Genomic DNA, 14,195 nt, shown 5'->3' with positions numbered 1-14,195 from the left:
TTCTTTAACTTTGAAGAACTTAATCTAACTAGATCCAGTTATGTTATTCTTCCGTTTGTTGGTTTTTATAATTAACAAATGAAATATGAACCAATTTGTTATTGACAAACTAAAATACTACTCCATATCCTATTCAATCCGTTAGTTCCGTTTAGTTTTTCACACACTTGCCAAAGCTAGTATTTTAACTCTTAATATCTCTATTCTTAGCGATAAAAAATAGAAAAATTGGCTGAAACTAATCTCAACTATCACCCGTCAAATTAATCCCCACTATTGATTATATTTTAATAATCCCAACTATTATCTTAATTTGTTCAAAATATTCCCCCCTCTCAGGATTTGGCGATATGGGTTTCGTCAGTTGTTCGCTGCTCCATAGTCATTTTTCGTTGATCGCATAAGTGTGTTCCGGAACATTTCGAGTTTCAGTGCTTCAGATGAGATCAGTCCTTCTAGAGTCGGGTTTTTGCAGCTTATCTACATCCTCTCGTGAATTTTGTATTCGAGTTATTCATCATTGGAATTGCTAGATTAATGGGGATTACTGAGGAAGAAGAAGTTGGGGATTAATAGATGAAGGAGATGGGTTATTTTAAAGTAAAAAAAAAGGAAAAAAATCCCACCTATTTTACCTGCTGTTGCCGGTTTGCAGGGAGGGAGGATGTTTTGAACAAATTAAGATAATAGTTGGGATTATTAAAAAATAATCGATAGTGGGGATTAATTTTGGTCAACGGGTGATAGTTGGGATTAATTTCAGCCAATTTTCCTAAAAAATAAATGGAATTAATAAGTTAAATTGAAGGGGGTAAATACTAAGATAAATTTATTATGGCAAACTAAAAATAGTTGGCAATATATAAATAAAACAAAAAATATAAAAAATAAAAGTACTAAAATAGTATTACCAGCAAAACTTAAAATTTATTATGACGAAGTATCATCATCATCTTATTCAGTGTATCCTGCTCATTGAAAAATTATGGACAGGGTCTAGGGAGGGAAGGATGACGGCAACTCATACCCATAAAGAAGAGTGCGGCCAAAGGAGTCCTCCGGCTCGAGAAAGATAAAGAGACGTAACTATACAAGTTAAAAATATACCTAACATGTTAAAAATCAAACTATTGAAGATTATACGACAAAAATATTTGGTAAATTAGTTAATAAAATAAAATTGGTATCATTCTAAAAAAAACCCCTAAGTTGATATTATTCATAATTAATCAAAAATTAATATTATTGTTAGCAAATTTGTGAAAGATTGTATTATTTTACGGAATTTTCCAATTTATTATTGGAGTTGTACACAACAAAGATTCATACAAGAGGAGAGTTTGACGGCATACAAACCGATGAGATTCCAATCCATCCTAAAATCAATTGGTATTAGAAGAATTGGTCCAAAATGAATATTTTAAAATGATCATACCAAATTCCATTGTTTCAATTTGTAAGGAACCGACAGAGGACAAGCATTGAAGTATTGAACCAATCAAACAGACATACGGGCTACGGCACACGCACACCATATGAGAATGGATGGGTGCTTCCTAAATCCGCGTTATTAATTAATTACACCAATTTTAAATACATTTTTAGATTCATCTTTTTTTGACTCTCACTCACTTTTTCATAAACTTACACACTCCAGCTATTCAACAGCTCTTCTTTACCCTTCTGTTCAGCTACCTTTACTTAATCCACATACCACAGCTCACTCCCCACTCACTTTCTACAACTATCTTTCTAGATTATTCATTATGCTGCTGAAGAACCATGAACCTTCCTAGCTTACTTAAACTCCTTATATAAATCCCTTCCCTCGTCAATCGTCAATTCATCAAACCAATACCAAGAAGTAAAAAAAAAATAAACATAATCCAAAGCACATCACAAGCTAAGTATGGCTGCTTCCTATTACTACTCTATTTTGTTAGCATCTCTTTTATTCATAGCCACTACTTGTTCAGCCAATTTCTACAATGACTTTGCCATTACTTGGGGAGATGGTCGTGCCAACATCCTCAACAATGGGGATGATCTCACCCTCTCCCTCGACAAAGCTTCTGGCTCTGGCTTCCAGTCCAAGAACGAGTATCTCTTTGGTAAAATCGATATGCAGCTTAAACTCGTCCCTGGCAACTCTGCTGGTACTGTCACCGCTTATTATCTTTCATCCCAAGGTCCCACCCACGACGAGATTGATTTCGAGTTCCTCGGGAATGTTAGTAGCCAACCTTACACTCTTCACACCAATGTGTTTGCCCAAGGGAAAGGCAACCGCGAGCAACAATTTCACTTATGGTTCGACCCAACAAAGGATTTCCATACTTACTCCATTCTTTGGAATCCTCAAAGGATTGTTTTCTCTGTGGATGGAATTCCAATTAGAGAATTCAAGAACATGGAATCACAGGGAGTCTCATTTCCTAAGAGCCAACCCATGAGGATTTACTCTAGTCTATGGAATGCTGACGATTGGGCTACTCAAGGTGGGCGGGTTAAGACTGATTGGACACAAGCCCCATTCACTGCTTCTTATAGAAAGTTCAATGCAGATGCTTGTATTTGGGCTGCTGGGTCATCTTCATGTGGGTCGGTTTCCACTCCTTCGACGAGTTCGAGTTGGTTAAACCAAGATTTGGATACAACAAGTATGGAAAGGATGAAATGGGTGCAAAAGAATTACATGATTTATAATTATTGTGCAGATATTCAGAGGTTCCCTCAAGGTCTTCCTACAGAATGCGCACCCACTTCTTAAAGCACAACAATTTTGCTATCAGATAGTATTACTGTATTAAATTTAGATTGAATCAAATTCTTTATTCTTTAATTCATTCTTCCAAATGATCTGATGTAATATCGTAAGTAAATTTAATGAATAACATAATTTCAGTGATGCTTCTACTGTCAATTATAATTCTCTTCTAAGCTTCTAACTTTTGCAAAATTTGACAGTTAATAGCAAACACAAACTCTTTTGTAGGGGATGAATAGAGAGTATTTATACCTCAACACTTACTTTGAGCTCAGAAACCCTCATGGTGATATGAAATGTCCCTTTTTGACCTTAGAATGCTACTATTAATGTTTTCTATGTGGTTTTCCTTGACATTTCGTATAAAGACAGCTACATCTTTGTGCGCGGCAGGTTCTCATTGGCTATACAAATGAACATTAAATACAAAGAATGACTTTTACCTATTTTAGCGAAAACTTTATGTCCGTCAACTAAAGTACTTATCAATATTATCTCTAGGGTAGACAAAGTAATGTAGTGGCACTATTCTTCTACAGCTCTTCACTTAATGTTTTGTCCAATAGATTTTAGGAAGATCTCTTAGCTGATCGTGAAGAACCAAAATCTAGGTCCTAGAACCCTAATCCAGACACATATAAATTGCCCCCCAGATCTTTGAATCATTGAACAACGTTCGTGGGTAGGGATGGCAACGGGTCGGATCCGGACCGGGTCCAGGTGGACCCGGATCCGGATCCGTTTTCAAGAGCAGGATCCAGATCCGGACCCGGATCCGCGGGTCCAATTTTACAAGACCCAGATCCGGATCCGTGGGTACTGCGGATTCAGTACCGGATTCGGGTCCAAAACGGGTCCAGTTTTATTTTATTTTTTTTTTAAAAAATGTGTTTAGATTGCAATAAAGCGAATAATTATAGACTAATATTAAAAACTACTCAACAATTCAACACAAATCAAAAGTATTGTAGAAAAAAAAATAAAAAAAATTAGGGTTCATTACCTCTAGTGGACGAGTCGACTGTTGAAGGTGATGAATGGCGCTACTGGTTACTGGGAGAAGTCGACTGTCGACTGTCGACTGTCGACTGTCGAGGTCTTGAGGCAGAGGGAGGGAGTCTGGGAGCGAGGGAGGGTCGGAGGGAGAAGAAGACTGGGAGCGAGGGAGGGTCGGAGGGAGAAGGGGACTGGGAGCGAGGGAGGGTCGGAGGGAGAAGGCCAGAAGGGGACTGGGAGCGAGGGAATCGGCCGTTGGGAGACTGCGAGCAACTCGGGAGTCGGGAGATGGGAGTTTGGGAATTGGGTTTTCACTTTTCAGCGTTGATGGATGGCAACTGGGAAATGGGAATGGGAGAGGTCGAGAGGGCAGCTAATAGCTAGGTTACAGTTAGGCAAATATAAAAAAAAAATTTAAAAAAAAAAAACGGGTCCTTCAGATCCGCGGGTCCGGGTCCGGGTATTTTTCTCAGATCCGGATCCGGACCCGTGAAATTTAAAAGGACCCGGATCCGACCCGGATCCGATGGGTCTATATTTTTAGGACCCAGATCCGTGAAAACGGATACGGATCCACGGATCCGGGTCGCGTCCAGTACCCATTGACATCCCTATTCGTGGGTCTGCATTTTATCGCGACCATGTCGATCCTAAGATTCAACTGTCTGAGTACATTATAATCTAGGTGCTCCATTGTCTAGGTACTTCATTATCTAAGTTCTATCCCAAAGGATCAAGACCCACTAGACGACATACCATTTAGATCTTGTCCCTTTGAAGTAAGACTTATTGGATACTTAGTTGACTGGGTCCCATATCCCTTTCAAAGCAAGATTGTGGAATTAAAACTTTAATTTGATGCGAAAAACAAGAAAGACACAACACAATTTTACGTGGAAATCTTCTAGACCTAAATAGAAGGAAAAACCACGACCCCTCGGAATTTCAAAATTCTCTATTATGTTTCAGGTAATTAGTACAATTACATAAAACAAATAAACAAAACTAAAATTAATTTCTCTTTCTCTTTCTCCTTCTCTTTCTCTTTCTCATTCTCTTGCTTCACACGAAGCTTCTCTCTTCTCTCCTAAACCTCCCCAAGTCTAGTTAAAATAATTCTCTAAAAAAACTTTACAAAGGCCAAATTCCTAATGATAAAATTAATGAGTTGCACAAGAAAATATTTTAAGTTAATTGGCAATTTTTAGAGCAAAAATATTTCTTGTTCATTTTTTGATCTCACGTATGGACACACATCTTTAAAAAAATCGGTTAAAGAAAAATGACTCCTTTTATATAGGATCTCACGTAGCTAGTAAAAGAAATAATTATCCACTACATCCTTATTCCTAAGATTAAAGAGAAGTAAGTGGAACTTCAATAACAAGTAAAATAGCCACGATTACTTTTCTAAAATTAGGCAAGGTAGTTTTTTCTTAATTAACCCATATTGCACGCCTATTTATGTGGAGAAAAATAAGGAGAAGTTTTCTCCACTTTTAGAAAATATACGGTTATTTTTAAGATAGTTATAAAAATATTTTTCCTACTAACTTATTAAATTAATGATGCAACAAATTAATTTTAACCAATACATCAACTACAAATCAAAAAAATACATTCTACAGAATTTTCAGCTGACGTTAATTCTTCTAGACTTCAGTCTTGGGAACAGAACATTGTCTCCATCAATAAGTATCGTTAGATCATCAAACTTGGGAATAGTAGACCTCCTATCTACAATTGACATCCTAAGCGATCTTCCTTATCTAACTTCCTTGGATATATTTGACTTATACACATTTCATGGACCAAGTCTTAGGCACTATCAACGATCTTTATCAAGACCGGATATCGACCTAGACACAATCTCTAAAATACATTTGTTTATAGTAAGTGTAGTCATCATCAAAACCTAGAAGGGTCAACAAGTTCCCCCTTTTTGATGATGACAAACTTATAAACAAACTTAGAGTAAAACTAATGTCATAGAGCACGCTAGAGATTAAAGCTTCTCTACATAACTTAGCAAATTAGATCATTACAGTAGAATTTACCAAGTACATATGATAAAACAGATTACTCTAATAAAAGCATAATATTTTTAAATAATCCTAAAAATAAAATCAACATAAGTTACCAAGATACTTAGTGATACCAAATAAGAGTAGAGCAAACAAAATAGTAACTGATAACTATGAAACTAAGCCTAAATCAAAGCATTCCAAACCAAATCAATCAGAGCATACACTACTTTCCTTAGGAAGTATGTCATACACCAAGCATACCTCTTAAGTTTGTGCAATTATTCCCCCTTTTGACATCATTCAAATAGGAAGGAGCATTCAAACCACAACACTAACAATATATGTATAGCTAAGTAAGCAAGGAGCAGTGAAATAAAGCAAGTACAAAGAGATGCAATCAAAATTATGCAACGATTAAACGTCACAGACCATAGTAATAAGAGCAGCAAAGTTTAAAAGTATCAAATTTCAATAGTGTACCCATCTTGGTACATCAAAAACCAAATAAAATTGTTTGTTTGATGGAGTAGCATAGAGGTGATCATAGGCGGCCCGGCCCGCCGGCCCGAAAAAGTGAGGGTTTGGGTGTCAAAATATGGCCCGATGGGCGGGTTTGGGTAGAAAATAAGTGGCCCGATTTTTTTTGGGACGGGTTTGGGATTTGGTGTTTGGCCCGCGGCCCGGCCCGAAAAAGTGTGTGTTCATGATTTGCATTTTAATTTGTTTTATATTATGTATAATATGTAACAATTGTATTTGATTATTTCAATTATTTTTAATTTGTGTTTTAAATTATGTATAATATGCAACAATTGTATTTGTAGTTTTGTGAATTTCTTTGTCTTTTTTGGTTTTATTTATTTTAGTTTTATATTTTTATTTTTTTGGTTATTTACAAATCACGGTGATTGATTAGAAATTATTAAATAAAAAAATGAGAGTTTTTAATTTAAAGCATTATGGATGAGTGCTTTAAGTTATAGTGAAATAATCATGGTTATCTTAAAATTAATTTAAAATAAAAAAATAATATATAACATAGGCCCGCAAAAGTCTGCAAGCCCGCAAAGCCCGCACAGTACGGGTTTGGGCAAGAACTTTTTGGCCCGCACTTTGGCCCGGCCCGGCCCGGCCCGCATCAATGGGCAGATTTTTGCCTCTCGGCCCGGCCCGGTGTTTGATCACCTCTAGAGTAGCACAAGAAAAAGATAATAATGAGATGGATCAGGCAGCAGGTTCTTCTTCGTCCACAAATTCGGTCTGCACCTCCACTGTATCAAGCTTAGCACCTAGATGTGCCTCCATTTGAGTGAGCTGATTAGTGATGGATGCAAAAGTGACACGAACTTCATCTTGAAAGGAATAGAACTGGGACTGAAGATCCTGGAGTTTGTTGAGAACATGGTCTAAAATAGTTGCAGAAACTGAGGAAAAGGATTAGAGAAGCCAGCAAAACCAAGACCTGGCGAAGTGCGTGGAAGGAATAGGTAAAGGTGGAGGTGATGGTATGTGATAGGTAGGTGGTGTGGCCGGAGGTGTGGAAGGAATAGGTAAAGGTGGAGGTGATGGTATGTGATGGGTAGGTGGTGTGGCCGGTTTTGGTGAGGGAGGTGCAGTAGGTTGAGGCTTCAGGGTGGTGTGTGAGGAAGAGTCATCATCCAAACTAACTACCGGACGTTTTCCCTTAGAAGTAAGCCTACTACTTTTCCTTGGTGTCACAATGGGCTTTTTCTTCACCGGCATCTGTACTTCTTCATCACTAGATGAATCATCACCATTATCATCCAGTTCCTCACCCTCTTCTTCCATAGAGGCTTGTCCCTCACTCAATGCTTCCTTCTATTTCCCTCGTTCTTGAACTTCCTCTTGTGCCCCCCTGTGAACCAACTTCTGCCTCTTCATAAGTGGCAGTGGGAATAGTCTCCTGGTCCTCCTCATCAGCCTTTTGATCCTCCTTTTCTTTTTCTTTTGATCTTTTTCTTCATCAGAACCCTCTTCCTCCTCATCGTCAGTGGAAGCTTCCTCCAGATCCCCTTATCAGATAATTTAAGGTGCAAATTAGTGAGACATTTTGCACCTATTTTGTTATTAGAGCTCATGGGGAAATGCAGTCCTTCTAATGGGACTCCAAACTTGCTAAAGATCCAAGTCAACAAACCTCCATACCCTTCCATGTACTTCTTCTCAATATAGTTAAACAGATTTGAAATCATAATTGAAGGGAAATTAATTTTAATATGTTTAGCCAAGCAATAAATTAGTGTGGCATCCCTTAGATTTACTTCACTTGGAGTTGCGTGGTAAAATAAATCGTTGGGCAATTTTGAAAAGCAGTTTGTGCAAGGGGGACAGTGTATTGTGACTTATCCTACCCTTTTTCTCATAAATCGCTAAAAATTTCAGCACTGTCTTTTCATTAATCCCAGAAAATACACTCGTCGAACCTACATAAGAAGTGTCAAAACCAATTGCAGGCACCCCAAACCATTCGCCTAACATCATGCAATTAAACTCAATTTTAATATTCTTGACAACACTCGAACAAACCCCATTTTCAATAGAAAAACTTAAAATGAACTCACGCATAAGGTTAGGGTAAATTGGATTGCAATAAAAATTAGACATTAAAGCTTCTCAATTTTGATTTTTAAGAATGGCGTGAAGTTGGGGGAAAGGAGTAGACTCATACCAATACTTGTCAAGGCCAAAACCAACGGACATTTCTTTATCAACTTCATTAGGATTGTTGGGATCAACATTCTTACTTTTCTTTGTAGGCCTGGATGGTGAACCTCCTCCTTTACGGGTTGTGTTAGGGCATTTAGAACCGGCATGCATGGTTGATGAACTCGATGGATCGGATGGTTTTTGTTCAGGGAGATGACGGTGGTGTAGTGATCAAGGGTGATGGGTTAATGACTTTTAGTGGCTTTGGTTCAGTCGTTTTAGGTGTCTTGTTGCTCGACTTCTTGATTGAGTTTTTGGTTTAGGGATTTTTCATGGTGGGTTTAAAGAATGAGAGGAAGAAGAAGTATTGATGATGGTGAGTTAAATTGACGGTTCGGAAGTGATTATAGGTATTGAGTAGTTTAGGGAGTAGAAGTTGATGTGAGGATTTAGTGTGATTGAGTGGTGTGACGTGAGTGAGTGGAAGGGAGAGGAGTTATTTTATAAGGGTGTAAGGACGATTATGGGGGAGTTACTCAAGGGATTTAATTTTTTGAAGAGTTAGTGATAGGTTCATAGAATAGGCGGTTAGTAATGATTTTTCGAAGCGGTTTACTTGGTGATGATCCGACTCCCACTATTTTAAATATTTTACGTCGACCATCTTAATTAATGAGTACTTGTGCTAGCTAATTTTCGAAACATAATGATGGTAGGATTTTTGAAAATAAGATCAAAAATAAGAAATAAAAATGTCCTTGTTTTTCCTTTTTATTTTTATTTTTATTTTTATTTATTTTTATTTTTTTTAATTTTAATATAAGGACTATAACACATTGAACAAATAAATGCTGCTTTGGTCTGATTAATTTAAACATGCATTCAAGAAAGCATCCATAGCATATACTTTATATAACTGCATACCTAAACCTTATAATGATTAATTTCTTAATCACGATTTTTGTGGATGAATCAACCCTTTCAATTTTTATTTTTCTTTAAGGGGAATGCTTGTCATAAACTTTAGTGGAGCTTGATCATTCCAAGTTCCAGCCTCATCTTTAACTAGTGGAAAAAAACGTATCCGCTGCTAATCATTTGCTGCGGTTTTTTTATATACGCAGCAATAAATAGGAAAAAGAATTTGGGAAAAAAAAACACTCAAATGTTGCGATTTTACGCTTGCCCGCAGCAATTAATCACTTGGACAACTTAAATGCTGTGGTTTTTGGCATGCCCGCAGCATTTAATACTTTCAAAAACGCGCCTTATAACGTTAAAATGCAAAACCCTCTTCTGTTTCACTAAACATACGTTTTCATCTTCTTCAAACCAACTCTTCAAAAATCGACGATAGTTTCTTTCTCTTCAAACCCTCGTCTTCATCATCTGAGTTCTTGCTCTTCTCCATCATTCTTGCTATTCTTGCTCTTCTTGCTCTTCTTCATCATCTGCTGCTTGAAACACACTCTGTTGTTGCTCTTCTTAAACCCACGAAAAACCCACGAAATTTGGGCTTAGTTCTTGCTCTTCTTCAAGGTATAATTTTTAAAAGCTTAGTTCTCAAACCCATTGTTGTTCAAGCTTCATTAATTGTGTTTTAGGGCTTAGTTTATTTTATACTAATTTTTTTTCATTGTATTGGTTAATACACATACAACCCAAAACCCACAAAAATTAAAGGTATAATTTTCATTTTGATTTTGTATATTAGGTTTAAATTTATCATAATTTATGAATGTGTATGTGGTTGTTGTTTTTAAGTTTTAAATTTATCATAAATTTCATGTTTTTTTTTTATATTTTTAAGTAATTCTTCATTTTATTTATGAATGTGTATGTAGTTGTGGTTTTTATGTTTTAAATTTATCATAATTTTTTTATAGTTTGTAAATTAGGTTTAATTAGGGTTGTTTATGGTTAAATTTATTATTATTAGGGCTAAAACATATTCTTATTAGAATATACATATTTTTTAAACAATTTATAGATTATGATGGTTTGTTATTAATACTGTAACATTAGGGTTAAATGAATGATTATTACTTAATATTGTGGTTAATTAGAGTTCGTTAAGTATATATGTTAAAAATTGTGTATTAATTTTGTTTTGAACTAATTAATCACAGTAATTAGGATGACAAAAGATCGTTCTTGGATGTATGGAAATATTGAATCGTCAGAATTTATTGATGGCGTATTAGAATTTTGTAGTATTGCGGTTGAACATCAAGTTAGGACGGGGGGAGTTGGTTTATTGATGGCTGCACAAAATTCAAAGCCTTGTTGAATGTGTACGTAATTTTATAAATTTTACCAATTTTCATTTAATTAAGTGTTATATATATATATATATATATATATATATATATATATATATATATATATATATATATATATATATATATATATATATATATATATATATATATATATATACATATATATATATATATATATATACATATATATATATATATATATATATATATACATATATATATATATATATATATACATATATATATATATATATATATATATATATATATATATAAAATATTACATTAATATTATTACATGCATTGATATATAAATAGTTATAATTTTCCCATGCGTTTTAGCACAATGAAGAAAGTGCGTGGAGAAATGAGATCTATATCCAGAGCCACATTTCCGAAATGGACAGCAGTAAAGGCACACAACACTATTTGGTATATATTATTGTGTTGAAGTGGTTAGAATTGAAAATCATAGTCATATGTTAGAAATTACGTACTAAGTTGTGATTTTATGGGTTTTTAAGCTTTTTTGGCACTTTCGCGCATAAAGTAGCTCAAACTTGGTTTGTTTTGCACGAAACTTGGCACACAAAAACTATTTGGTATATATTATTGTGTTGAAGTGGTTAGAATTGAAAATCAAAGTCATATGCTAGAAATTACGTGCTAAGTTGCGATTTTATAGGTTTTTAAGCTTTTTTGGCACTTTTGCGCATAAAGTAGCTCAAACTTGGTTTGTTTTGCACGAAACTTGGCACACAACACTATTTGGTATATATTATTGTGTTGAAGTGGTTAGAATTGAAAATCATAGTCATATGTTAGAAATTACGTGCTAAGTTGCGATTTTTATGGGTTTTTAAGCTTTTTTTGGCACTTTCGCGAATAAGGTAGCTCAAACTTGGTTTGTTTTGCACGAAACTTGGCACACAACACTATTTGGCACTAACAACTATTTTCTCTTAGTGCTTTCGACAAGCTGATTATACCGTTGATTGCAGCTACTACACTCTCAAATACATGGATGATATCTTACAATCCGTGAAGGAGGTTGGAGTCAAAAACATTGACGCTGTAAGTATTTGTTACGTTCTAATTAAATTATAATATTATATATTTACTATTGGTAAAATCTAATGTTTATGTATCATTTAACTTAATATTATATTATAGGTTTTATACGACATTCCAAGGGAAACACGCCCTTTGAGAGATAGAGAAATGCGCCAATTAAAAGACATGATTGCCGCGTATCTTGCTAATTTTTGTTCTTGGTAAATAATGTCATTATTTTAGATTTAGGACTTTAATTTGTATATGTACATATTATTATATATACGATCGAAAGTTTGCAAAGAGATTATTGGTGATAATTGGTGATTACCATTGGATTATTGGATTAATCATTGTTTACATTATACATTATTGGATTATTTATTAGTATTAAACGAAAAAAGAAAAAAAAAATAATATACATGTTGCGGGCCTCCACAAAACCGCAGCATATAATCTTGCACTATATGCTGCGGTTTTAGGGAGGCCCGCAGCATATGGTTGACTTTTCTGCTGCGGTTTTAAATCGTAGCATTTACAGTAGGCCATCTGCTGCTATCACTAATGCTTGGGGCTAAAACCGCAGCATATTATGGCCAAAAAACCGTAGCAAATGAGGTTTTTTCCACTAGTGTTTTCATGTTGTTCCCTTGGAAGTGGTTTTGTCATAATATCTGCTATTTTCTCATTAGTATTAACATGCTTAACTGATATATTTTTATTTTCCACATTATCCTTAAGAAAATGATGTCTTATATGAATATGTTTAACCCTAGAATGATGCACGGGATCTTTAGATATGCATACGACACTAGCACTATCACAATAAATAGGAACACATTCAAACTTAATACCAAAGTCTCTTAGCTGTTGTTTGATCCATAGCATTTGGGAACAGCAAGCTGCTGCCGCAACATATTCTGCTTCCGCGGTGGATAATGCAACAGTGTTTTGTTTCTTGGAACACCAAGACACTAAACAAGAGCCAAAGAATTGTACCATACTTGAGGTGCTTTTTCTGTTTACAAGATCTCCTGCATAGTCTGCATCACTATAACCTTTCAAATCATAGACATCACTTTTTGGATAAAATAGGGACAAGTCATCTGTTCCCTTCAAATATCTCAGAATTCTTTTCACTGCTGTACGATGAGATTCTTTGGGATTTGATTGAAATTTAGCACACAAACCAACACTAAACGCAATATCGAGTCTACTAGCGGTTAGATATAATAAAGATCCAATCATACCTTTTTACATGGTTTGATCAACATTAATACCATTTGTATCTTCATCTAATCTAACGTTTGTAGCCATCAGTGTGTGGTTTGTTTTAGCATTATCTAAAACATATTTCTTAAGAAGTTCTTTTATATATTTTTGTTGATGAATAAAAATTCCATTATCCGTTTATTTAATTTGCAAACCAAGGAAGAAATTTAAATCTCCCATCATACTCATTTCAAATTCAGCATTCATAATATTAACAAATTCTTTACATAACAATTCATTAGTGGCACCAAAAATAATATCATCAACATAAATTTGTACAACTAAAATATCACAACCTCTATTCTTGAAAAACAAGGTTTTATCAATTTTACCTCTAATAAAATCATTTTCAATCAAAAACTTTGATAATCTTTCATACCATTGCCTAGGAGCTTGTATTAGCCTATAAAGAACATTATTAAGCTTATAGACATAATCAGAAAAAGAAGGATTTTCAAAGTCAGGGGGTTGTTCCACAAAGGCTTTTTCATCAAGAAAACCATTCAAGAAAGCATATTTCACATCCATTTGATATAACTTAACATTCATAAAAGTAGCAAAAGAAATTAGAATTCTGATAGCATCTAACCTGGCTATCAGAGAAAATATCTCTGTATCATCGATCCCTTCTTATTGATTGTACCCTTTAACCACGAGCCTCGCTTTATTTCTTACTATGATTCCATGTTCATCCAATTTGTTTCTAAATACCCATTTTTTAGCCCAATAACCTTTTTGTCTTTTGGTTTCGGTTCTAATTGCCACACTTTATTTCTTTCAAATTCATTCATTTCATCTTGCATGGCAACAAACCCATCCGGAATCTTTTAAGGCTTCTTCGTGATTTTTGGGTTCCAATGTTGAGAGGAAGGCGAAGTGTGCATAGAAATTTCTCATTTGAGATATGGTTTGTTTGCCCTTATTTAAATCACTGATGATCAAGTCAAGTGGATGATATTTTTGATGTTTCCATGGTTTAAGCACAAATTCTCTTGTAGGAACAATTGTGGAAACAAGTTCACTAACTTGATTGACATTCTGCTCAGCTTCAACCTGATCATTCAGTTCATTTTTGGGAACAGTTGGATTGGGAATACCTTGCTGGTCCTCATTTACCGACTGTTCTTCTTC

The 14,195-nt window shown here is 35.0% G+C and overlaps 1 protein-coding gene across 1 annotated transcript; it reads left to right on the top strand.

Annotated features, from left to right (window-relative positions):
• Nucleotides 1-1,555: 1,555 nt before the first annotated feature.
• Nucleotides 1,556-2,908, top strand: LOC130817535 (probable xyloglucan endotransglucosylase/hydrolase protein 23). The gene has a single exon (XM_057683293.1). The coding sequence runs from the start codon at nucleotides 1,910-1,912 to the stop codon at nucleotides 2,768-2,770; it is 861 nt and encodes a 286-aa protein (XP_057539276.1). The 5' UTR covers nucleotides 1,556-1,909; the 3' UTR covers nucleotides 2,771-2,908.
• Nucleotides 2,909-14,195: the final 11,287 nt, after the last annotated feature.

Source organism: Amaranthus tricolor, chromosome 7, assembly GCF_026212465.1.
Source record: "Amaranthus tricolor cultivar Red isolate AtriRed21 chromosome 7, ASM2621246v1, whole genome shotgun sequence".
Classification (NCBI taxonomy): domain Eukaryota; kingdom Viridiplantae; phylum Streptophyta; class Magnoliopsida; order Caryophyllales; family Amaranthaceae; genus Amaranthus; species Amaranthus tricolor.
The sequence above is the reverse complement of the archived record's forward strand: the minus strand, read 5'-3'. Positions and strand labels throughout refer to the sequence as shown.

Bases quoted from the DNA above. Each gene is read 5' to 3' on its own strand.
- LOC130817535 (XM_057683293.1), top strand. From the start codon at position 1,910: ATGGCTGCTTCCTATTACTACTCTATTTTGTTAGCATCTCTTTTATTC.